General features: G+C 35.5%; 1 protein-coding gene across 1 annotated transcript in view; it reads right to left on the bottom strand.

Annotated features, from left to right (window-relative positions):
* The window catches only part of barx2.L (BARX homeobox 2 L homeolog), a 28968-nt gene extending 3027 nt beyond the window's left edge, over nucleotides 1-25941 (bottom strand). Inside the window, exons 1-3 of the mRNA XM_018225699.2 lie at nucleotides 25085-25941; nucleotides 2482-2788; nucleotides 30-114 (exon numbers count right to left, since the gene is read on the bottom strand). Of these exons, the coding sequence (XP_018081188.1) occupies nucleotides 30-114; nucleotides 2482-2788; nucleotides 25085-25271 (579 nt within the window). The 5' untranslated portion in view covers nucleotides 25272-25941. The remainder of the gene's footprint in view (nucleotides 1-29; nucleotides 115-2481; nucleotides 2789-25084) is intronic.
* Between the last annotated feature and the right edge of the window lie 440 nt (nucleotides 25942-26381).

Genomic DNA, 26381 nt, shown 5'->3' with positions numbered 1-26381 from the left:
ATTCTCTACATAACTTTTAAGAAACTTACAATTTTTTTCCATTTCATCCGACGATTTTGATACCATGTCTTTACCTGCAGCTGTGTGAGTCCTAGTGACTGAGCCAAGTCCAGCCTAAAAAATAAATTGAACATAGTTGAAACCAGTTCAAAGATGGTGAATGTCTACTGTTTGTATTGACAATAAATTATGTATACATTATTTAATATATGAGCCAATAGCCATGTGGCACATATATATAGGAAAGCTTAATTATAGGATGAGTCTTGCAAAAGCCTATAGCTCTATATTTAATTACAAAAAAAAATGCTTGAAATTTCAGTAAAAATTACAATTAATCAAACATAATCTAAACAAAGAAAATATAGCTCTATGCAATTTTCTTTGATTTATTGATTAAAACTTTCAAAGAATTACAAAGTTATTTATAAAAGTAATTTCAAATGAAAGGAGTATTTGTTTATCCCTTTATGTTCTTTGCACTCACTCCTGGTTCTGACCAAGAGCTAAACCCTAAAAATTAATATGGATAAAAATGCCATATTTTATATACTGAACTTATTGCACTAGCCTAAAGTTTCAGCTTCTCAATAGCAACAATGATCCAGGACTTCAAACTTGTCATGGATGTCACCATCTTGGAAAAGGGCTGTGACATTTGCATGCTCAGTGGGCTTTGAACAGCTGTTGAGAAGCTGGCAACATCTTAGGTGTTGCCACAAATTATCAAGTAGAAAATGAGGTTGGACTGTAATATAAGCTGATTACAAGGCTGATTATTAAATTCTAATGCTAGTTTCACTGGTTTCTGTACTGCCACGTAGTAATTATCTGTATTAATTACCAGACTTACACATTTATATTCTATGTGTACTGTATATTTTGAGTGGGGCCCTAAGCTCAGTAAATGACAGCAGCACAGAGCATGTGCAGTGAATCAGTAGAAAAAAAGATGGGGAGATACTGGGGCATCTTACAAGGCACAGATATTCCCTGCAAGGTTGTGGTTGCCTTGGGCTGGTATAGAAGCCCAAAACATAATGAACACCATTTCTAGCCTACTTCTCTAGTTAAGCTTTAGTTCTCCTTTAAAGCTGTTAAAAAAGTAGCATTAGAATGCAATTTACATATATACTTTAAAGCACCACTGTGTAAAAATCACACGTATTTATAAATGTCAAGATATATAAAAATCTGCCATAAAAAAGGTGTTAGTGTGAAAAAGTTATTGAATATCACTTTTAAGCACAATAATACAGTAGAATATGCTATGAATATGCTATTTTTGTTTAATGCTTTTAGTGTTAAATATTGTACTCAGCTTTAGGAACATCAAAGAGTTTATATACAGACAGAGCAGCTGATTTAGTAGTTTACTGTAACCATGAGCTTGAATCTCACTGCCTAATGACTGAAGCTCAGAATCTCACTGCAATAAAAGGAGATGCATGGAGAAACTGTTATCTGTGCCAGTACTAATGCATTTGATCTTGGGAAAATGTACAAGAGGAGGAGTCCATGACCTTTGATATCAAATACATTTGTCAGATCGGATCCGAGTGCAATGTCGGGGATGTACCTACATTCAGTTGACATCACTGTGCAGCTGGGAAAAATCTGACACTTAAACAGCTGGACTCATTTGGCATATAGGGAACATTTTGGTAGACTGAAGAAATGCATTTTAGATGGAGCTTAGTCATGCGTTTAAATGGAAACAAAACTGAAATTGATAATGTTATCATCAGAAGAACCTGCTCTAATGTTCTCAGTATGTGAACCACAATAAAAAATTTAGTTTGTTAATAGCATTATGTTAAAAATATCATAACATACTTTCTCAGCTTGAGATTGCCTGCAATAAATGCATTAGAATTTTCAGGACAGTGACCTAAAGCTGACCATGCAGAGGCCAATATGGCCTGGTGATTGGTCTCTAATAATGGTCTTCAAACCCAAACCATCCAGATATAAATCAGACTTGCTGGAAGATCTGAATGCTGAACTGCATTGTCATACAGTCCCCTCCTGTTTGCTCTGCACAGGTAAGTGGGGCATCTGAATTAGCCTGATCTGACCCACCATCTGGGTGGTCAAATCAGGGAAAGATCTGCTCTTATGTTGACCTTGACAAACCACCAAATCCTAGCACGCAGGGCATGAAATTCCTGAATGTTTGTATAAAATCTGAATGTGTATAATGTGATAAATAATGATGTGTAAAACTTAGTAAAGCAAAGTCATCTTGTAAAAAATTTTTTTAAGAATTATATAATAATTTAAAAAGTTTATAGCAAAGTATTTACACCTTAACTGAAATATTTTGAAACCTAAAAACATACACAAAGGATGAAAAATAGAGATAACAGTGCATAATAACAGTATGCAAAAGTGCATGCAACTGAAATACAAAAATTAAAAAGGGGGATTTGGGAATAATTTATTAAGGTTTCATAAAGATTTCTACTTATACTCTCTTACCGGTCTGGTGTAGATAAATATTTTTGCTTCTGAAATTTCTTCTCTAGTCCCATGAGCTGGAGCTCAGTGAAAATGGTTCTGCTGCGCCGTGGCTTCTTCACTCGTGGGGTGGTATGCTCATGTTCTGACTCACTACTAGGGTGAACCTCACTGGCGGGGGTCTCTGACCGAGTGCATCCCAGTGAGAGATGAGTAGGGGACAGCACTGGATGATGTGAAGATGTGGATGTGGGTACCATGTGTGTAATTACATTGGGCTGACGTGTAATCACTGATAGAAGAGGGTAAGGTCGGAGTGAAGATGTCCCTGTTGAAAAAATAAATACATAAGACATATTGCTATAAATAACAAGATATGTTAACTTAGCGTATTCTACTGTAACTTTTACAAACAGATTTTAATGATGAGGAACAAAGTAACAAGGTGCAGTCCATTCATTGTTCCATGGTCCCTCTATTTCATTATACAAACCATACAGAATTTAAATTGATAAAGAGTACAGTGTTAATATTTGCTGTAGTGTATGGTCTTGTCCCTATCTGTTTTTTATCTAACCTGTAAAGTGCAAAATCTAAAACAATAGTACCAACAGTATACATTTATACCAGTTCAATTGAAAAATGTGTTTCCTTTAAAAGCAATACAAACCTTTGATTACCATAAAATAGTCCAGCAAAATTACATATATGGAGCATTTAACGCATTGTTGCTATCCCTTTAATAGTAATGAATTCACTGTCATAAATTGGACGAATCACTTTCCTTGCATCATCATCCGCACATAGCTTCCACAGTAATAATTAAAAAGCCACTAATAACAGTGTCAGCAATGCAACTTTGATATATTAACAGCTACATCAATTAATCAAAGGCTCACACCATAATATGTACCAGAGTCGTTTTCCTCTTGGCTCGCAGTGTATCAAAGCTCCAGGGTTGAACAGCAAGAAATTGGGTGGTAAATTGTGGGAACATTATGGGCTCTTTTACCGAGGTCTGATAAAAGCATGTGCAGCTCTATATGTTATTTATACACTGTGTTCCCCCTCTGGGCAAATACAACCTGTTCTGGTTAGGAAGATGGTAGAAAAATGGATGACAGACTATGACTGAGTGGTTTAGAGAACTGTCAAAAACAATTGTGTAAGCATTTTTTTAAAATGTTATTAAGATAGGTAGGGTTCATATTGCTTTGAAAACTGTTTTTCCAGGCATAACATTCTTGGTGTATTCAATTACTAGGGATCCATTTTATCTCCCATATTGTTCAGGTATCTGCACTATGCCAGCAAGCTACTTGAAATCCTGATGTGCCTTCACATCTATGAAAAGCATCTGCTCAGTGATGGTGTAGCAGTGAATGAGACATTTTTGTAATGAATTCTGGTAATCTTGGAGGAATGGACACCATGGTCTGTGGCTCATGTCCCTGACATATTTTCTTATCATATACATATAGTTTGCCAGAAAGGCTAAGGATTTTTTTTAGCCAATTGGAATGCAGCATCCTGTTCATATCCAAATACCAACTACATGAAACAACAGATGAAACTACCAACACTTTTTAAAAATCTTTCTATCATTCCTAAAATGAACTCTAACAAACCTGAACTGTATATTCAATTTAAACACTATGGTATAATATAGCCCAGTTCCATATATCAGGGTGCTAAATTTCATAGGCCCTGTGTGCAAAAAAAACAACTTCTTTTCCACTTTCATTGAACCCCCATCTGACACCTATATATGCTAATTTAATATGAAAAACTGTCCTTTTATTGTTTACTAACCTCATCTTTTATAGTAACTGGGAAATCATGTGTGGTACTACTAAACAAACATTTTACATAATCTAAATCCATTTGGTAGTCAACGTATTTAGCACCAGGCAGGCTTGTAATACCAGAAGCAGTAGTCAATAGATTGTAAGGATTAACAAACTATAAACCATTATATATGCGATTTTCACCATTTCTCTGGTACATGTATAGGACCTGTTATCCAAAATGGGGTTTTCAGGATATAGGAACTTTCCATAATTTGGATCTCTGTACCTTTAGTCTACTTAAAATAATTAAAATATTAAATAAACTCAAGAGGATTATTTTGCCTCCAGTGAGGATAAATTGTATCTTGGGTTCTAGTACAAGGTACGCTTTTATTATTACAGAGAATAAGGAAATGATTTTCCCTTATTTATGTACACTTTTAATTGTCCAGTAAGGAACAGGGGCACAAGAAGAGTCTGAACTGCTCTTTGAACTGAGAATGTATATTTCCATGATTATTATTATTCTTATTATAATTACATAGCACCATTTTCTCCTGCAGTACTTTACAGAATAACAGGATATAAATATAAGACATAACAACTTGCAGATACAGATAAATATCCACCAGAATAAATGCATATTTACATTTGCATATTGTAAGGAGACAATGGGGGAGGGACCTGCTCAAATCTAAGATACATTACATATTAAAAAAATCAATACCTGTAGATAATTCTGGTCATACAAAATAAGGCAACCCCGGCAAGTTCCCTGTAATTATTGCTACCAGAATAACAGTGTGTCTGAGGAAAATCATTCATTGGGTTGGATTCTTCAACAAATCCACTGAAATTCTCATAACTTAAATAATTACATCAGACCTAATTCTGAGATGTGAATTTACATTGTGAGGCTGCCAGTGGATTGCTAGTGGTGAAGGCATCATACAAAATAGATGCATGTGCAAATAACATAATCGCTTTTCTACTTATAATTTTGTATTTATGACGCCTAAATAACTGACTACTACAACATTCCACAAAGAAGAAATTACAACATCCTGTTCTTCTACAACTAAATAACTGTAAAAAATGCAAAGTCAAATTAGAGAGGTATCTTTTGTGCATTTGTACTGTTAGATTAATAATTTATAATACACGAAAGACATGAATATCCTGTAAATTATGCCCTTAAAGAGTCCGTAGTGATGTGATCAGTTATAATCAGAGCTTAGTGATGTCATTTCTGTCACATGACTCACTGAAACTTGTGTATTATAATAAATAAAGTATGAGGATATTAGAAGTCCCCTCGGAGTTCCATGACTTGTATTAAAACATTCGGCCTTTGCCCTCGTGTTTTTATATGATCATGGAACTCCTTTGTAACTTATAATATCCTTGTATTTAACAAGAGGAGGCACTTTATTCACTATATAATTATATTTATTGTACATTTTATCTGTCAAATATTTTTTGTAAACACACTTACAATGTACTATACTAAATACTGTATGTACTATATACAGAGCACTTTTAAACAAATATATAGTTTCGGTTGACTGTTCCTGAACTAGTCATTTACTATAACTTGATAAATATGGCTTCAGGGACACAGTTAGTAGCAGATTTATTAGAACTCACCACCATGAAATACTGCCACTCTCTTTTTGTTCCTATGGCTTTTTTTTAGTCTTATTTAAGTAAGCCTCTAATAACTGCAGTAATTTCAACTGCAGTAGACATTCCTGTGGTGTTTATCTGTGTACAGTGAGCAACACTAGTCAAAACACTCCCTCTACTAAATCAAACTGGGAAAACGTATGCCTTGTGTGTTCCATGATCTGTTCCATATATTCTGTGCTCCATTATCATGACTGCTCAAACTTAAAAACACAAACAATATTTACATATAAATATTTATTCAAACACAATTTGATCTCTTTAAAAAAATACAAACAATATGACTTGTTGGTTGTATTACTATGCAAACATATTCTTAACTCTTGTTCACAAACCAGTATAATTAGTGAGCTGAACCTTACATCACGTTTCTCATTTGCAAATAAGTAACTTCCTCTATTTAACAATTACTACTACCTAATTATGTCATGTCATTTTTTTTTTGTTTTGAAACCAAGAGGAAAATATTGACAGAGCTGGATAAAAAATACACTCAAATTTCATTTATCTCAAAACATCATTTTGTTTTGTATGTATCTTGAACTATATACACTAAAACATAAGCTGGGGCTTAAATGAAAAACTAAAAACTGCTATTATAATGCCACCTTCTAGAACAGGTCCCCAACCTTTAGAAACCGTGAGCAAAGGAGTTGGGGAGCAACACAAGCATGAAAAATGTTCTTGGGGTGCCATATAAGTGCTGTGATTGGCCATTTAGTAGCCCCTATGTGGATTGTCAACCTACATTGAGGCTCTGTTTGGCAGTACACCTGTTTTTTATGCAACCAAAACTTGCCTCCAAGTCAGGAATACAAAAATAAGATCCTGCTTTGAGGCCACTCGGAGCAACACCCAAGGGGTTGTTATCCAGAATGTCCAGGGCGTGGGGTTTTCTGGATAATGAATCTTTCTGTAATTTGGATCTTCATACCTTAAGTCTAATAGGAAATCATGTAAACATTAAATAAATCCAATAGGCTGGTTTTGCTTCCAATAAGGATTAATTATATCTTAGTTTGGATCAGGTACTGTTTGAACAATACAGAGAAAAAGGAAATTGTCTTTTAAATTTTGTATAAAATGCAGCTTTCTGCCCTTTCTTCCCTATAACAGATCCCATACCTGTACCCACCAGAAATAGCTTCGTTCTCATTTTTCATCTCTTGTTCCTATGATCTCATGTTTAAGTTTAAGGGGCATATTTATCAAGGGTCGAAATTCGAATTCAAAAAGACCAACGAAATTAAGTCAACGTTTTTTTGGGTTGAATAGGTTGAATTCTAATTTTTTTCATTCGAAAATTCACCTCAACCTTTGAAAAATCTGCCCCAATACATTAGTTTATACAGTGCATGTCTTAGATAATGAAAAAGTCATTATTTTGGGGTACTCTGAAATCAATTGAACTGAACATAAAAGGCTAATTGATCAAGATTGGAATTTTTGGTTTTTACTGCAATTTCGAGTTTTTCTGCACTAACATCAACTCAAATGTAAAACTCCAGCATCTAAAAGCTTGCAAGATCATGTAAAAAACAATGGTCTTTGGCAAAATGTAAAATATTGCTTCAATTCAAGTTTATTCTTTTTTTTTCTCAGATTGTAAACTCACAAAAAGTGATAAGCGAATTTATTCACTAGGCATGGATTTGAGGTGAAATTCCATATTTCACCACCTGCAAATGTGAAAACATTTTTGACGCCCATTGGGGGTCATTTATAAAGTTCGCGCAGCGCATATTTTTCGCAAATGGTTGTATTGCGCATGTTTTTTGCTGAGCGCTAATATATTGCACTGCTCTGCCCGTCTTTCCGGTTTTTGCGAATTCGCAGTGTGAATAAATTTTCGCAAATGGCGCGCAAATGAGACAGTAGTTTGCGCGAGCGCACCCAATGTGCGAGGTTGTTGTGCGCGAAAATAGCATTAAATTCGCAGTTTGCAAAACTGTTTTGCGAATATTTTATCCGCCACCAAAGTTGTGGCGTAATTGAGTCGCAGAGTGTGCGCATAAAGATTCGCAATTTGCGAATTGTGACATATTTATAAAGCCACTTTAGATATTCGCATTGTGAATAAAAAATTCGCAATTCTGTATGCACCCTCTTATTCAGCTTTATAAATATAACCATGCGCAGGGCAAATATATTCACTTTGCGAACCAATCTGCCCTGCGCGAAGTTTATAAATGACCCCCATTGACTTTAATGTATTTGGACAGAAAAAGTTACACAGACGAAATGGGACAGATTCGCTCATCAATACTGCTAAATTTTAGTTATTTGTGTTTATAATGATTTTATTAATTCACGAAAAAGCTGCCAAGATTTTTCTTATTTAAGAAAGTCTGCTCAGGGGAAAATACCTTAACTAAAGAGGCTTTTTTCCATGAAACCCTGCATGAGTTACTTAATTCACACATGGTTTCCTGAATTCATGTACAATGGGATTTGTCCTAGGCAAAAAAGCTTAATAGTGAAAACAAATGCCCCACTGTGACTCCATCAGTTACATTGAGTATGAAAAACAATATCCTGTCAGAAAGCAGTTCCATAGTGCAGCACTGACTCTTTTCTGAAAGCACATGACCAGGCAAAGTGAGCTGAGATGGCTGCCTACACACCAATATTTCATCTAAATAAAAAATACACTTGTTGGATTAGGAATTACATTTTATATGGTAGAGGGAATTATTTGCAGTGTAAACAGTGTAATTTAGGAATTAAAACAACACCATAAAAATTATGACAGAATCCCTTTTTTTTATATTAAGCTCACAATTGAGTTTGGTAAGTTGTCAAAAAAAATCACAAACTTGAATTTTGATAAATAAGCCTCCCCTATTACTACAAGCTGCCCCTTCTACCCAGTGGTAATCGCCTGGGAGCAGGGAAGGAGGACCTAAATGCCTTGAGTGACAAGTTGTATTCATCCTGTAAACATTCAACAGCATATTATACTATACTTTATATTTTTTTCCTCATTTTGATTCATTTCCATCCTTATTAAAGAGAATATTATAAAGATATTTCATTCTAGAAATGTTCACCATGTTCTTTGTTACCTATAGTGATAATGTTGATTATTATTAATGTTAGGTTGTACCCCATCATTAGGGCTGCGTGCAAGAATACACTGCCAAGTTCCCCTACCCGCTGTGGCTGCAAGTCTACACCTGAAGTCGACTCAAAAATCATCTTCTAATTCTCTTTGCATGAAAAGTGCTTTGTAAATGCAAATTGCTGTTTTACCATAGGCTGTAATTAAACAATTATACAATGTGTCACCGTATTTTCATAATTAAGTAGGATAAACATATAATTAAGATTTCATCATTAAACATAATAAAATTGTCATTGGGTTCTTTGATTAAATATTATTGAAAAACTGTTAGCACTACATAATAAAAGCTATGAATATATTTTTTTCTATTGACCTTTTTTTTGTGGGTTGATACCAAACATCTGTGTACATATTTGTTGTTGTTTTTATCATTTTTAGGAAACTAACTCACTTTTCTTCGTTTCTGTTCTAATTTGTAGTTTAATACATTGGTATAACAGTTTCTTTCAGGTTTAAGATATTAGAGTTGTTCCTATTAGTGTGAACTGATTTGTAGCTTTGAGGTTATGTTATTTTAATAGACTGTTTATTAGACTGAAACCACAGCAAGTAAAATAACCCTGCCCTGCTGACAGCCAATCTGTATCATGGAAATAAACTCTGCCAGATTTAGGGGGTTATTTATCAAAGGTCAAATTTTAGAGTAATGTGAATTTTTTTAAACTCTAATAAATTAATCACAATGGTACATTATTTATTCGATCAAATAGTCCCGACCATAAAACTCAAATAAAATTTGAATCAAGTTTTAGTCAGAAAAAGAACCTTGACTTTTGTCTGTAAAACTCACAACATTATTTTTGACGTGCAACATTTTTTTTCTCCCATTGGAGTCTATGGGGCTTTATTATCGAAGCATGAATTTGTATAAATTGGGACATCATTACTATTAACATCTTCAAATAGTTCAAGGGAACTTTGCTATTGACTTCTACATAAACTCGGCAGGGTTTAGGTGGAGAATCGACTCAAGCCTGGAAATGTTTCCAGGGTCAAGGTGTGATGGATCAATTCAAATTCTCGTTGGTGGTTTTAAATTCAAATTGTGTTGATCAAAAAATTCTAAATTACCATTCAAACCTTAATGGTTAATAAATCTGCCCCTAAATTAAATCCATCTCCAATTCCTTGTATAATACCCCAGAATACACAAGATAAATACAGTACCTGCTGCATCTATAATACACCTTTTAAACATATGTAGGATAAACACAGTCTATTCCATCCCCCTTTTCTCATGATCGACAAATGCACAGACAGTCCTGTTGTACTGCACATGTGCTAACCACAAATCCTCATGATACCCTCCTCTTCCACTCAGTTCTGCCGCCAGATTTAGCTGCAGGATTCTGGGCTGGGGAGCTGTAAACTTTTATTATTAAAAATGCATCAAAGTCCTAGTCTACTCATAATTTTTAATGGGTCCACCCAACTCAATGGGTCTACCAATTTGGAAACCTGGAAAAACTTTTACATAAATTCATAAAAAACTGGAATTGAAAATATTGCTTAAATTTTGCCTAGGACAACTTTCATTGACTTTGACGTGAACTTTTTGATGCCAAATTTTTAAATTAGAGGGTTTTTTTCGAATTTTTGATGCTTAATAAATCTCTACAATTCAATTCTTGATGCTTTATAAATCTCTACAATTCAAGTTTTTGAACCTTTCATTCAAATTTGTGAGTTTTAGCTAAAAAAATAAAATTAAATTGTTCATATATCAGCCCCTAACTGTAGCAGACAATACTGTCCTATTCAGATAAAAAAATACAAAGCCACTGGTAAGGCGCCTATGGCAGCTACTACTATAAAGTGTCTCCTTGCTTCTTTGTCTGTGTAAGGGAAATGATTAAAAAAATTTTATAATTAAAATAAGCACGACTTATAAAATGGGTTAACCTGTCCTTTATCACATGGATGGTAAACTTTGGTTGTGCAGCTGTTTTTGAACTACTACTCCTAGTATTCTATAATAGCTTTCAGCTGCCAAAGTATACTGGGAGTTGTTATTCACAAAAGTTAGATGGCCACAACTCTGATATCCCTGCTTGAAGGGCTAATTAGTGCCCTTGTGTCAAAATTACTTACTCTAAGTGCAGAAGGCAGGAGGCATCTTAGAAACAAGAATTCATACCAAATAGCTGCAATATTATAGCATAAAGCTATTTTTTGTGCTCAAGGCCTTAGTGCTGTGCATGTATAAGAATACATGGTAAGCACTAAGTGGCAGCACCATAAAAAATGTAACTGATTATGGTTTTAAAATATGTTGCTTCAGCTTGATACAGCTTTAGCTACAGGTTATCAAACTGAAAGTATTTTTAATGTTTTAACTTCATGGGGTTCTTCCAAGAAACTCTGTAAGGAAGACAGGGTAGGTTTTTAAATGATATAAATAAAGATTAGATAAGCCCTTCATAAAGAGCTACTCATCCCAAGCCTCAAGGTGGCCATACACATAGTCGCCTCTCAGTGATATGCCCACCTTCCGATAGGATTTTAAACACTGCCCTGCCCGATCGACATCTAGCCAACTTCCGGCCAGATATCGATTGGGGAAGCCCGTCGGAGGGCCCCGCACACGGGCAATAAGCTGCCGACTAGAAGGGGTAGAAAGGGGGGGAAAAACACAGGTAAAAAACAAAACACTCAGCTTTTCATACTCATTCATATACCTGCCCCCCATACTGTCAACAATGTCCGTCTATATCCAGTTTTTGAAGCAGTTAATCGGAAGTCACAATAGATGTGATGGGACACAAACAGTAAATGAATGTCCTTCATGTGTTCCTTTCTCCATTAGGTGCCAGTACATCTACATTACAGAATGCAATCCTCTAAAATATACAACTTCACACCTTGTATAACCTCTATGTCTTGATAAAACACTTCAGAAATGATACCACCCAGGTATATGGCATATTACCCAAAGAATTACTTAATAATAATAAATTAATTTCATGGCCTCTTCCCATAAACATCTGAATAGTTTGTTCTTTTCTGTCACTGGATCCAAATCGCTCCATTAAGCCATTTAGAAATAAGAAAAATAAAATAATTCAAAAAGAAGAATATATTAACAAAGAATATACTCTATGTTCTATGTAAAGTTATGCAAAGTGCTGTTTCAAGCAAAACTACTTAACTTCAAATAATAAACTTGTATGATACTATCAGTTTGGCATCCTCTATCAGGCAAGTTGCAACTTTGTTCTGCAAGTGCTGCCTGGGACAAGATAGATGGGGTGGGTGGGCCTTATATGATTTTAGCTTCAGTGATGCAATCCCAATCAGATACCAATTTAATAACATATTAGTACAGACATGAGGCACATAACAAAAGCCTAATATGAAAATGTATGTGTACACAGGTTTCCAGGTACGTTTACAATTTCCATTTCTTTAGAGAAATTCACTGAAAACTGGATTCAGTCCAACCCACAACTTTAAACTTTGCTCTAATTAATGCAACATAATTGTAAGCCATACAGAGCACAGCTGGAAAGGTCCTACGCCATGAAAATGATTAAAACTATATAGGCATAAACACATGTTTTATCCTTTCAAAAACATATTTAGATGCTGTGGATTTAAGGAAGGGGCATAACACTTATGAATTAAATATGACGGTGACATTCAAAGTCAAAGTAAACTTTATTGTCATCTCAGCAGTATACGAATACACAGTGAGACAAAACAACGTGGCATTCTGTTGGTCTATAAAATAATATTACATTCGACTGGTCTAGAAAATAATATTACTTAGCAGCAGAAATGTACGTAATGCTTAAAGTGGCTGTAAGGAGAAAAGCTATAAATGCCATTTTGCCACAGAAATAGATTTTGAATGAATCTTCTGCCAGAATTGACAGACCTTCCCTCTGATTTTATATACTGTAGTTGGAGGGGCTCTAAAGCATATCTATTGGTGCAGTGTAACCTGTGTCTGCCTCTGTTCTGAATGCTATGTTGTAAAATAAGTTCATTTGCATTTAAAGCAAGCTGCCAAGCATGCTATTTATCAAGGGTCGGATTTCAATTAAAAACCTGGTTAAGATCCAGTTTAATTTCTTATGGGCTGAATAGTCAGGTTTTGTACTTTGAAGAAGCCAACTCTCTAAGCACTTTCTAGTATCTGGCTGTTAAAGGGTGACTGGTGTAGTATTGTGGTCAGACCATATCAATGCCACTCGTTACACATCACATTACAGCATGGCAGAAGTGACTTTGAAAATGTTAGCTGCAATTATGGGGGGTGGGGGTGACGTTGCAATTTTTACATCCAAAATTGCTGCTATGCACTCCAAAACTCAGAGAACTGGTATCTGCTAAGTTAAAAGAGGTTCTAAATACTTAAACCCTGTTGTACAACCTTAATATACTTAAATTTAGCTTGATAACAAGTTACAGCACACTTAGGGGCAAATTCATCAAGGGTCGAATTTCGAGGGGTTAAATCCCTCCAAATTTGACTGGGGAATAGAATCGAATAGAATCGAATAGGCAATTCGGGCGAATTTACGCGCTGGCTAATAGTCGAATTGGCGAATATTCGCCAGGCGAATAGGCGCTCGATCGAATATTCGCTCGAAGAATTTTCATTCGATCGAATGCCTTTTTATCCGATCAAAAACTTGGAAAACAAGCCTATGGGACTTTCCCATAGGCTTTTAAAGCAATTCGGTAGGTTTTAGGTGCCGAAGTAGGCAGTCGAAGTATTTTTAAAAGAGACAGTACTTCGACTATCGAATGGGCGAATAGTCGCATCGTTTTTGCGCTCGATCCAGTACTTCAACTATCGAATGGCGAATAGTCGCAGCGTTTTTGCGCTCTATCTATTCGAATCATTCTACTCAGGCGAATTTACACCAATTCGATAGTCGAGGAGCACAAAAATTCGACGTTTTTTTACTTCGAATCCTTCACTTGAAGTTAGTGAATCGGCCCCTTAAACTTATTATCAAGGGTTAAAGCATGCAGGGAGCTGCAGTCCAACACCTTCATAGGTGAATTCTTAAGACAACAGTGCTCAAAAACACTTTTTTCAAGGTCTCTGAGGCCTGTGATTTGAATACAAGGGTCCTCCAATGAGAATTGCATTTGATCTCATGGGGGCCTATTTATAAAACTTCGGATTTTAGTGGTTTTTGAAACCAAGACCAAACTCACAAAAACTAAAACTACAAATGTCATGATATTTATTAAAAAAATCTGAATAAAAAAGAACAATCTGAATATTATGCTGAACAAAGCGCTAAAAAATATGAATACACTGAAAACATTCGGGCAATTCCTAGCAAAAAAAAAAAAAAACGAAAACCTCTAAAAGTCCGAATTGATTTAAAGTGGTCCAATAGGATGGTGCAGCTCCCATTGAATTCTATAGGACCTCAACTGCTTTTACCTGGCAAAGTTTTGTATTAGTGGTTTTCGTGGTTTTTACACTTCATATATATCTAATTTTTAGAGCTCTTAAAAAATGAGAAAACCACAAAGTATTTGAGCTTAGTGGAAAAATTCAAAATTAGATTGCTAGTAAATGGGCCTCTAAATTTTGCTCCATGTTTCCATAACAGGAGCTGTTCGTATTTAACAAAGTATTGCTAAAGCCAAATAACAAAAGGTTGTATGATCTCATCATAAAACACATAAGATGCCTGAAGTGCTTTAAAAAGCATTACACACTAGTTAGTAGTTAGTTTTGAAATTTTGAGAAATATGCAATGTAAAATTGTATACAGGGCAGTGAGAGGAAGGTCAAAGGGAAAAGGGCTATTTATAAGTAAAATTTACTTTACTGCAAACCTTTCACTACAAAGATAAAATAAAATACTATTCTAAGAGGATGATATATCAAATTGCAAAATGTCAAATCCTGTACTTTTTCTGCAGAATACCTTGAATGTTATTTGATTTGGCCAGGCGTTTTTAGGAATCTGCCAGTTTTATTAATTTCATAATTATTTATCAATATGCATGCATTACGGATGCACTGAATCCGCTATTTTGGAATTCAGACAAATCCTGAATCCTTTGTGAAAAATCCCGAACTAAGTCTAAAGCCTAATGTCCATAAGGATATGGATTCGGCTTAGTCATGCACTTGGATTTAGACGAATCGGAATCCTGCTGAAAAAGGCAGAATTCTTGCCAAATCCTGAACCGAATCCTGGATACTGCTCTAGGCAGGGGCCCTTGGTTACCAGCTTTACCACCACATTGGTCACTAGCTCACTGGGCCAACCACAGTTCGTGCCCCCCCCCCAAACAAACTGCACTGTAGGCAGTAGTGGTGTGTGGGTCCAGAAATTCTTGACCCACACCCAACCCTAACCAACCCCCCTTCCAATTCGTATCTGGCCCGGACAGCTGTTTCCCCTCATTTATAGACCCTCGCCCGACGGGAGGGAGCGAGTCTATAAATTTAGGTGCCGGAAGCCTGCAGTGCTAGTGTGGCCCAGAGATTTTGTGCAAGAGCTGGCCTTAACCCGCCCAACCTGTGGGTAAACCTGCGGGTCCCACAGGTTTCGGGCCGGCCTACACACTAGACAGCCACCTCTTTGCCTACCTCTAGTTCTGGCCCTGCAATTGATCATTACAGGGTGTTCTGTTTCACAGTGATTTTTAGGCCCTAACCCAAACCCACGGAACAAATTCACATAAACATAGAACAACAAGTAGTCCCTGATTTGGGGCAAATTAAAAACTTTGATAAATAAATGTAATTAAAGTTGTAAACCTAAGAAAAGATCACAAAATACAATGAAAAAAATGCATTGTAAAATTTTATAATGCCCTTTTTACATTTATAACTAACATGGAGTTTACCCTTTAAAGTTAGCTGAAGCTGTTTTAAAGCAAATTTTTGGTAAAAATATCATTAAAACTTTTGGTAAAAATTTCATAATTTTATTATTACACTGCTCATAAGAGAATATTTAAAAAGTACAAATTTTATATTTCTATATTAAAGGAAATGCTGCTACCCTAATCGTTAATTGCAAATATTTAAATTACTCCCTTTTTCTATATATGATACAATTTATACAACTACGTGATAAACTTTATTTTGTTTTATTTTCACACATACTATTTTTACCAGTATCAGTATTTCACAAGCTTTTATTTTATTTTCATTGATAAATATGTATTCAGTATTGCGTTTTCAAAGTGAAACAAAAATCAGATCAAATTTCAGGCAGTTCTGGCTGCATACATTTGCACAAACCTGCCAAAAAATCAAAAATTATATGAGTAATTACCATACAGCCTTAAGCGTATATAAAAAAAAATACTGTTGAGCACCCTAGCAGAGAAACCTCTCTGTATCACAAGGGTTAAAATTTGCTGCCTGCATCATTGCTAGTTGGCAACATTTCTGCCACCTGCCTTTAGAACTGAGATAAAATTAGTACTTGGTTAATAAAATTCTGAATACCATATTTAATGAATCAGCTGCTATTTATTGCATAGTTCTGAATCAATATATGTTATATATATATATATATGTTTAGCCGAAATTCTTAATACAATCCTTGCAGCTTTCCAGTTGTCCATATAATATAAACAACCAGGAGCAATTATCTTATGCGGTAAATTACTGACGTGAATGCAAAAAAAAGATGTCCAATACTAAATTTTTTTTATATGATATGAACATTAGATAATTCATTTTAATTAATTACACAAACATATTAATAGGGCATTCATAATACCCTATTAATACAGGGTTAAGCCAGAAATATAAAATATAGTTATTTAGAACGAAATTTCCATTTAACGGTAGTTAAATTATTTATTATGACATTAATATAAGTATTCAGGGACTGGTCTGATTGTTGATTGCGAGGAACCCTTAGTATATTTTAATTAAGAACAAATAATTTGTTGAAAAATTTAAATTTGATGGATCTTTTCAAACCTTAGGTATATATATATATATATATATATATATATATATATATATATATATATATATATATATATATATATATATATATATATATATACATACATATATACACACATATGTGGAAATTCAAAGATTTAAATTTATATATATGTGTGTGTACATTATGTTTCTTGTGCCTATAGATAATTTTTTTCTTTACATTTTGACTAATGTGTATGCAAAGTCCAATTACGAGGTTTATTTTCGCAATACATTTTTATTTATTTTACACAAGAAGGTGTGGACAAGGTTTACCACATTGGTTGTTGGACTGCAGGCCTAGTGCAAAATAAATCATAATTCTATCCCTTTTCATGAACTTGGACATAGCTAAATTTTGGAATCATCTGGTTGGCTTTTTGTCACTATAGACCCGAAAAAGTCACGGGGAAAAAAGCTGAACTTTTTCAGGATTTATTATACAACAAAACTGTGACAATTCCGAAACCTGTTGAAATCATGTGGAAGTCAGGGACAGATATCCCTTTTACATCTTTGCTTCGTTGTTTTTGAGCTTTTCAATTTTTTTATGTTTTTGATGCTTGATTTTGTGCAACAATGTGAAAAAATTGTAGCTGTCTTGCTACAAGTCAAAAAAGACTTTTCTGTGAAATTTCCTGTTTGTGTTTTTTTTAGTTTGGATGTTTTGAGAAATGACTGACATTTGTAGTTTATTTGTGGTTTCAAAAAGCTCTAATTCCACTACAATTCGACCTTGAATAAATTGGCCTCTTACCTTCTTGTTTTTTTTTTCTTTACGAGCAGTATAAGTATATATACACTAGTAAAAAAAAATTATAAACTGATATTAGGAAATCATTTTCCATGTCCCACATAGAAGAGTATTGCTCATTCTTTTTCAGGACTTAGGCATTATAACTAGCACTGCAACTGAACTCAGAGCATGTGAATAAGCAGGTGTTCAGTTATACACATATTGACACTCTATAAATATGGATGAGTGAGATGTGTAAATATCACTTCTAAAAGAATTGCTCATAAAACCCTTACATAAATAATCGTCTCTTAAGTCCTTACAGAAAATAATTCTAAGTACTCATATTGTTTTTTTCAGAATTAAAAATTATTGAAAAGTATTTAGTACTCCTTAGCATTCTTAAGTACTCTTTAGGGGCCATTAAATGCTTCTAATTATAATTATATATACGCCTACATCTCAGTTCATGAAAATACGATTTCAGTATTCTTTAAAATTAAAATAGAATAAAGAAAAGGTGGACTTACATGAAGCCTGAACGATAGTCAGTCCTACATGGCACCTTTTTGATATATATACCTTTCTGAATGCACAACATTTAATAAAACAATTATAATTAAACAATCTTAATTGAGATAAGCAAAGCCCTACAATCCATAGCAAAATGTTAATTCAGCTAAACCCAAGCCTTGGATTTCCTATCTGGTTTTTACCCAGTCACATGATATTAAAATGCTTCTCTGACTACGGCTAATTCCAAAAAAAAACGCATATTAACGTGTGTGGTCTCATTGGCTTATTTAAGGGTATATAACTCCTATACCCTAAGCTATAATATTGCTGACTATTTATACCGTTTTTAAGTCTGTTGTTACTATTCACACTGCCTAAAGTCATCTGTTTTTTTCTACTCTCATTGGCAGATAAGCCATAGACAATATCTACATGCAGCCGGGTAATAACTGTAAATAGGCCTTTCAGGTAAAATGTACTTGTTTGTGTTTTGTTTTGGGTGACAATGGCTCTGTTTTTGAAAATGTCTACAATTGCTAACAAAAAGCAAGACAGGATTGTTATGCCTGAAAAGAAACACATGCAATTGCAAGAGTATCACCAGGAGATAGATATCCCATGGAGGCAAAAAATGTGAACATTAAAATGTATTTATTAAGTAAAACACTGTACTACTTTGTGCAATATTACACATTGTTATCCATACACATCATACTGTTTTGTACGTACCAATTTTTTTTTGCTTTTTATAGGGTGTATTTGCACAATGCAAAAGCAGTTTTTTCTCTTGCTGGCTACAATTAGAATATTTTAAGCTCCTTGTGAACCATACATCTTGTGGAAGTAAGTTCTTCCCACCTTTTCATTCTATTGCACAATAGAAATGTTCAAACTTTGTAAATGCAGAATTTAAGTGCAGATTTGCAACACTAGGGGTGCACATCATGGGTTCCCCATTACAGTTCAAAATCTACAATAAAGCTATCATGCAAGCAGCAAGTCCCCAGTTGTTCAAATATATATTTGTACATTATATATATATATATATATATATATATATATATATATATATATATATATATATATATATATATATATATATATATATATATGTATATTTCCCCCCCAGATTTTATCCTGGATGCTTCATTCCATGTATACAGGCCTAAGTGCTTTAATGTAAGCAAACTGACCTCATCTTTGGTTGCATCAAATGGTATATTTCAATCAATAGGCAGAATGTTACCCCATTTTAAGGAAATATGCATGAACTCTTGGTCAGTAGTAAGTGCAATTAATGGATTATATTGTTTTCCAACCTGTTGTTCAGTACATAATCTGCTTCCGATGGATGCCAGCCATTCATTGAATGCTACTCAAGCAAAGAAAAATAACTGAAAATATACAAATGCTAAGACAAATGCTCAATTGTTTGCCAAAGGCTTTTGCTTTCCAAAAGTCTCTCTTCAATCAACAGCCTTATTAACCACAAAGTATATAATGTGTTTTCCCAGTACACCACCAATCCAATTACTGCTACAATGCCTCGACACCCCTTGTGTTTGGGAGTTAGCAGCTCTTGGTGGAGATGACAGGAACCCATTACTGTTCCATAGCACTTTTATTTCACTTTCTGCAAGTAATGGAACCTGTTAGGCATGACGGCCAAGGAAACTCTAGCGCAGGACAACTGCACCATGTGCGTTCAAAGAAAAACACTAAGAACAATTAAGTAACACAGCTCTCATTACATCTACTACAAAGTTGTAATTATTTTGTGGGATATACAGTGCCTTACGTTATCCTTAATTAGTTAGCAATTACAATTCACAAGCAGGCCAAAGCTGGAATTACATTGAGGTCACCATGATTAAAATGGTAACAATAATTAAACAGTATAATCCTTCCTTTGCTCTTTTATTAACCTTTTTATCCCCTAAAGAGCTCCTGTGCTGGGGAACATTGTGAAACATTTATTTCAGATTACATTTCTCATATAATAACATTGTCATTGCATGCTAGTTGTCATTTTGATACAAAAGTATTTGCCTAATACCTTTACATTACCTATCTGATCTCCCATGTTCCTCTATGAGGAGGCTGCCATATTTGTGCAACAGTAGTGCGTTAGCATTAGAAACTCTGACAGGCTGAGAAGGGTCAGTCGTAAGGCAGGTTTAGGAAGTTCAAGTAACAATCTAATAAATGTATCAGCATCAAAATGACCTATAGATAACTTATATTGTACAATAATATTTTTTTTAGTGTCAGTATTACTTTAAAATAAGCTGAAGCATCAAATCACTTGTGATTAATACACTTTACAATGACCAGTGAAAATTTAATTTACTTCCTTTATCTAAATAAACTCCACTTCTCCATATGTTTTCCCCTTTCCTGTATTATTTTACTGTATTTCCTCAGGTAGAGCAGCCTGTAGGTTTGCTCTGCTAAAAGCTGGCTATAGTTCACTCTAATGGCCAAATCACTGCAGTGGCATTTTCTTTAGAGATTTGATTTTCAAAATGAGCGGTAAAAATAATGAGGAAACAAGAGCTATTAAGCCAGCAAGTATACGCATTTATTTTTCTGTGAAATGTAAATTATCCACAATCCACAATCCAGTTTTGGTGTTTAGCAATAAAATAGAGAGCAATTAAAATGTTTATATTATCACAAGTCAATGAGTTTTATTGGATGAATTACTTACAAGTAATGAGCAGATGCTGCAAGTTTTATATATGTATCCTATATATATATTCCCTATATGCTAGGTATTTACCAAACAAAATGTTCCAGCAACACTCCAAACAGGTGAAGAGAAGTGGTTTTTTTGTGCCACAAATCAGGTGTCGTTTAAACTATACCAGCCATTTATCAAGCCTACACACCAGTGTAACATTCAGCCTTAAATAGGTCTATAGGGCAAGGGGTACCAATTATAAATCGTGCCTCTTAAATGTGAGACACAACTCCCAGCAACCCCTTTAGAGTCAACTATCAATTTACAGTAGTGCAAAATCAATGCTATCTAATAAAGTCTGTTAAAGTCCTTTATCACAAATACATGATTATTAATAATACAATGTATCTATAGAGAATGGATATCCATGTTAAAAAAATGTATTTACATTGCATGTGGCGAAGTGGCGAAGTGCCAAAACAAATAGTTCCAAATATGTCTATTGTTATTTTCATGCTTATACTGGAATCTCCTAAAGTGCACAGAGAACACATTTGTGTGTGTGTACATTAATTGAATGCAAACATGGCCTATTTACATGCATAATATACATATGTATTTTAAATTATTAAATTATTAAAAATTAAATATTTCTTTGCCCAAAACAAGTAATCATTCTAATGGATAATGTTCCTCTTTATGGAAACTATAAAGGGTATTAGAAGTGACCTTGGAGTTCCTTGACTTGTTTCCTTGTGCCTTTATATGGTAATGGCACCCTTCTGAGGATTCTAATAGCATTATATTGCACCAAAAATGTTACATTATCCCCCTATATCATTTACAGTAAATTATTCCTCCTGATTCCTTTTGGCTCTACAACTTTATGTAGCGGTTTCCCTCCTCTGATTGTCACTGAACAACTACTGGGGGCACCATGCCTGCATATCCTTGTTTTTTTATCAAGAACATCTAACAAACAGTTGCTATATTATATATATATATATATATATATATATATATATATACAGATATCAAAAAAAGGTCCGCACACACAGGACTTGGATAAAAAAGAAAAAGTGTAGTTTATTCAACGTTTCGGCCCAGTCACTTGAGCCGTCCTTCCTGACCTTTTTTTGATATCTGTATATGATTGTTTTCTTTGTTCCAGCACCGAGGCATCCATTTTGTGTTCTGGGTGCACCGACCCCATGCTGTTTATATATATATATACATATATTTTTTTCCATTCAATATGAACATAGTGTTTAAGAAAATAATCACTAGACATGCTGCTATAACATCAGCCTTCATTTTCAGGCAGCAAACATAGAAGACAACTCACAAAACATTGGGCCCAGGAAAGACACCCTCAAACTAACTTAAAAATAAACCCCCAGCACCTGTACAGAAAACAACAGAATTTGCCAGTGCAGACTTGGCCCTTTTTCTTTGTCATATTTTATCCCTTAAATAAGAATGCAGAATATTGCAAAGAGAAAGTTATCTGCTTTCCTATTTCTTAGCACCGAACATATTTATTGTTTTTTGGTTTAATTGACGTGTTTGCTTCACCTATTGCAGTGCCGATTTGTAAGAGAAAATACACTGACTAGAAGTCAAGAGATTGTTTTTACCATTAATTCCCCAGAAAAATTTACTCTGCTAATTCATATACCTTCACTAACAAAGTCAGCGTGATTGCAAAAACCCAGGATTTCCAACAATTGTTCTTCAATACTGGATACAGTAAAGGTGTCAAAATCTAGTGATTTATTATTGAGGGAACAGTTTTTTGGAAGCTGGTAATTTGTCGGATTTTGTGAAATCTAATGACTTGGCTGCTAAAGGTGGTGATTATGGCTAAAAGGAAATGGGGGTCTGTCTGAATCAGAGCTGCAAGCAACTAGTAGCACTAGAAACATTTGCACGGTGCATGGGCCGTGGGCCTGTGTGAGTGAGTGAGCTGGAGGATGAATGCCCGAGCACGCACCTACACCTACTGCAAGTCCTTGTCAAAGTTGAATGTGGTTTCTGATATTTTATTACTTCTCAATCATCAACATAACTATATTCAATATTCAACCATTTTTTGCTGCTGAGGGGGGGCTTTGGCACCTTGTGCTCATGCTGCAGCAGCTTGAAGCAAAATAATTTATATTAATTGTGGATATTTGGGTCAGACTTTCTGCTAAACTTGGAAAATGCATATAGAAGTTAAAGGAAGTTACCTTCTAGTAAGTAGGCATTTTGCATCCTTTACTTAACTGCTCTAATATCAATAACAAACATGCATATGTATGTGTTCACTAGTTTTCTCATTCTCTGTTTATAAGAAAAAGTACTTCTGTGTTTTCTAGTATTGTATTGGGTAAGTTTAAGGTGGATTTGATTTATACATAGTCCTTTGAGAAATGTTTGTTATTTCACCCTCACTGCTTCTATTCTGTTGTATATGAGATTATACACCTGTTATTGCCATTTATAATTGATATACAGCATATTTACTGAAATTCTCAACATAACTCAAGTCTCAGCATAACCCAAGTGGTTGCATGTTTATAATATAAAGTTCCCACTTGTTCAAATGCATTATAGTAATGTTACATAGTGAAATGAAGGCAGTGTGCATTTCTTACTACCAGCGTCATTGTAACATTTACAAGCTGTGACATTCCCTGAAAGGAGGACAGATTGATTCTAAGGAATTTATTTAATTCATCATCGTCCAGTTTCCAGAGAAAGGAACTGCATTATGCAAGAAACGATCAATCCCTATAATTATAACGATATCTTTCCCACTATTGTTGGAAATCCTGGGTTTATGTTGGTTCACCACGCTGACTTTGTTAGTGAAGATTTTGTTAGTGAAAAATTTGCAGAGTAAAGATGCCTGAATCGTAGCACACGTGTTCATGAGACGCATGCCAGTCCCCTGATGAAAGCCCCTACACATGCCAAAACGTTACACCATTGAAAATGATGAGGTTCCCACATTATCCAAAACATAAAATAAAATAATGCAATGTATAATGGAATTTTTAAATATGTATATAAAAAAATATGTTTTATTATTGTTATACTATCATTGCATGTTTTAATACATAACTTGTACGCATTTAACAAGACGCCGTCAGCGATCCCTCACTGGTAGTGTTTAATGGTAGATTTTATGAAGCCGTATACTGTTTTGCTTCTGGTTTTCAATTTAACCCCAGTACAGTGTATGCAAGCTCCATATTTGTATAGAATATTAATATTAATTATTATTCTATAAAGGGGACCTTTAATATATTACAGGCATGGGACCTGTTATCCAGAATGCTCGGGACCTGGGGTTTTCCGGATTAAGGATCTTTCCACAATTTGGATCGTTATACCTTAAAGCTGGTCATAGACGTGCAGATATACCTGCAATACGGACAAACGATCGAATGTCCCAATCAAACCTGCCACTAACTTTTGAGATTAAATAAATTAGTAAAAGAACAAATCAGACGATGTTCTGCCCTGACAGCAATCGTACGAAAGTTATGTCTGACAAAAGCTGGTGACAGTCCCCTGCTGATAATGGCAGATCGGCAATACATGTAGAGATATTATCGGTAGCCGACAGAAATGTTATAGCCTGTCCGATTGACTGACTGAACGATTGCAATGGCACGAAAAATGTCAGAACACGCCACATGGTCCGAAAATAGTGCGAAACAAAGATTCGTACGATTATATCTGCACGTCTATGGCCATCTTTAATCTACTAGAAAATCATGTAAACATGACTCCTGACTCCTGAAATAAACTGCCTTTAGCTGCAATGAATATGTGCACATGCTAGCAAATTAGCCTTCTACTTGAGTCTGTATGTGGGTGCAGGGGGTGGGTAGTTAAAATAATAAAAAAATAACACTTCAGCTCCATTTTTCCTTAACGAGTAACGACTCCGTGTATAAAGCTGATGCAGATAATTTTCCAAATTCCAACAATTGAAAAGAACCTACCAGAAATCACTGTCATTGCCTGAAACAGTGGGAAACTCATACTACGGTGAGACGGGTTATTGAGCCCACAACGTACTTACACACGTTCTACTGTAACATTGGCATTTGTATTCCTCCGTAGCTTTGGCTCAGCCCTCACAGCGCACATTTCCACTTACCGGTGCAGGAGTGCAGAGGTCTCGGTCTGACCAACAGCGAAGGACACACGGAGTACAGGGAAAGCTTCTCGAAGTAATCGCACGTCTCCTTGGACAGAATCTCATCGATCATAAAGGACTTGTAGCGCCGCCTGGCTGATTTGATCTGGCCCGGAGAGGGGAGTCGGAGCTCGGCCTGACAGTGCATGGTGCCCCAGTGAGTCCGGCTGCTAGCGGGGCTGCGCGCACACACAAGTACACACACACACACAGCCACCTGCCACTCACTGGCCTCCTCTATACACGCCAAACATATACACCACTGCCATCCCTTATTAGGAGACTCCGGCTGTCAATCAGATTGTGCTGCTGCTCTTACAGTTCCCCCTCCTCCTTATTGTCCGCCCGCTCCGACTGCTGGGACTCTGGGAGGGACTCACTGGCACTAACGAGCTCTCTTCTTAGCTTCTCTCCTCCCTCTTCTCTGCTGGTTCTCTCTTCAGTAGTAAACTCCTCTGAAGTCTCGTCTTCTCTTCCAGTTTTTCTCTTCAAATTCCTTACCCTGGGCATTCTAAACTCACTTCTCCCCCCAGTCATTATTTCGTCTCCCCAGCCACTTTTTTCCTCTCAACAACTCACTTAATTCCCAGCCACTCACTTCTCTCCCCAGTAATTCAGTCTTTCCTCGGTTTCCCACTTCTCTACTCAGCAACTCACTTCCCCAGTGCCATTCATTCACTCCCCAGTTATTCATTCGTCTCCTCAGCCACTTATTGTTTCCTCTTCTCAACAACTCACTTTATTCCTCAGCCACTCACTTTTTTTCTACCTGTCATTAATTCCTCTTCCTAACCACTCACTCCTGCCCCAACCACCCACTTCTCTCCCCAGTCACTCGCTTCTGATTCTCACTTGCTGTTCTTTCTCTCAACCCCTCAACACCTCTCTCTCACTTCTTCTTTCTCTCAACCTCTCAACACCTTTCTCTCACTTCTTCTTTCTCTCAACCCCTCAACACCTCTCTCTCATTTCTTCTTTCTCTCAACCCCTCTCTCATTTCTTCTTTCTCTCAACACCTCAACACCTCTCTCTCATTTCTTCATTCTCTCAACCCCCAACATCTCTCTCTCATTTCTTCTTTCTCTCAACCCCTCAACACCTCTCTCTCATTTCTTCATTCTCTCAACCCCTAAACATATCTCTCATTTATTCTTTCTCTCAACCACTCCTCAACACCTCTCTCTCTCATTTCTTCATTCTCTCAACCCCCCGAACATCTCTCTCATTTCTTCTTTCTCTCAACCCCTCAACACCTCTC

This window comes from Xenopus laevis, chromosome 7L (genome assembly GCF_017654675.1).
Source record: "Xenopus laevis strain J_2021 chromosome 7L, Xenopus_laevis_v10.1, whole genome shotgun sequence".
NCBI classification, from domain to species: Eukaryota; Metazoa; Chordata; class Amphibia; order Anura; family Pipidae; genus Xenopus; species Xenopus laevis.
This window is presented reverse-complemented; position numbering and strand designations above follow the sequence as displayed.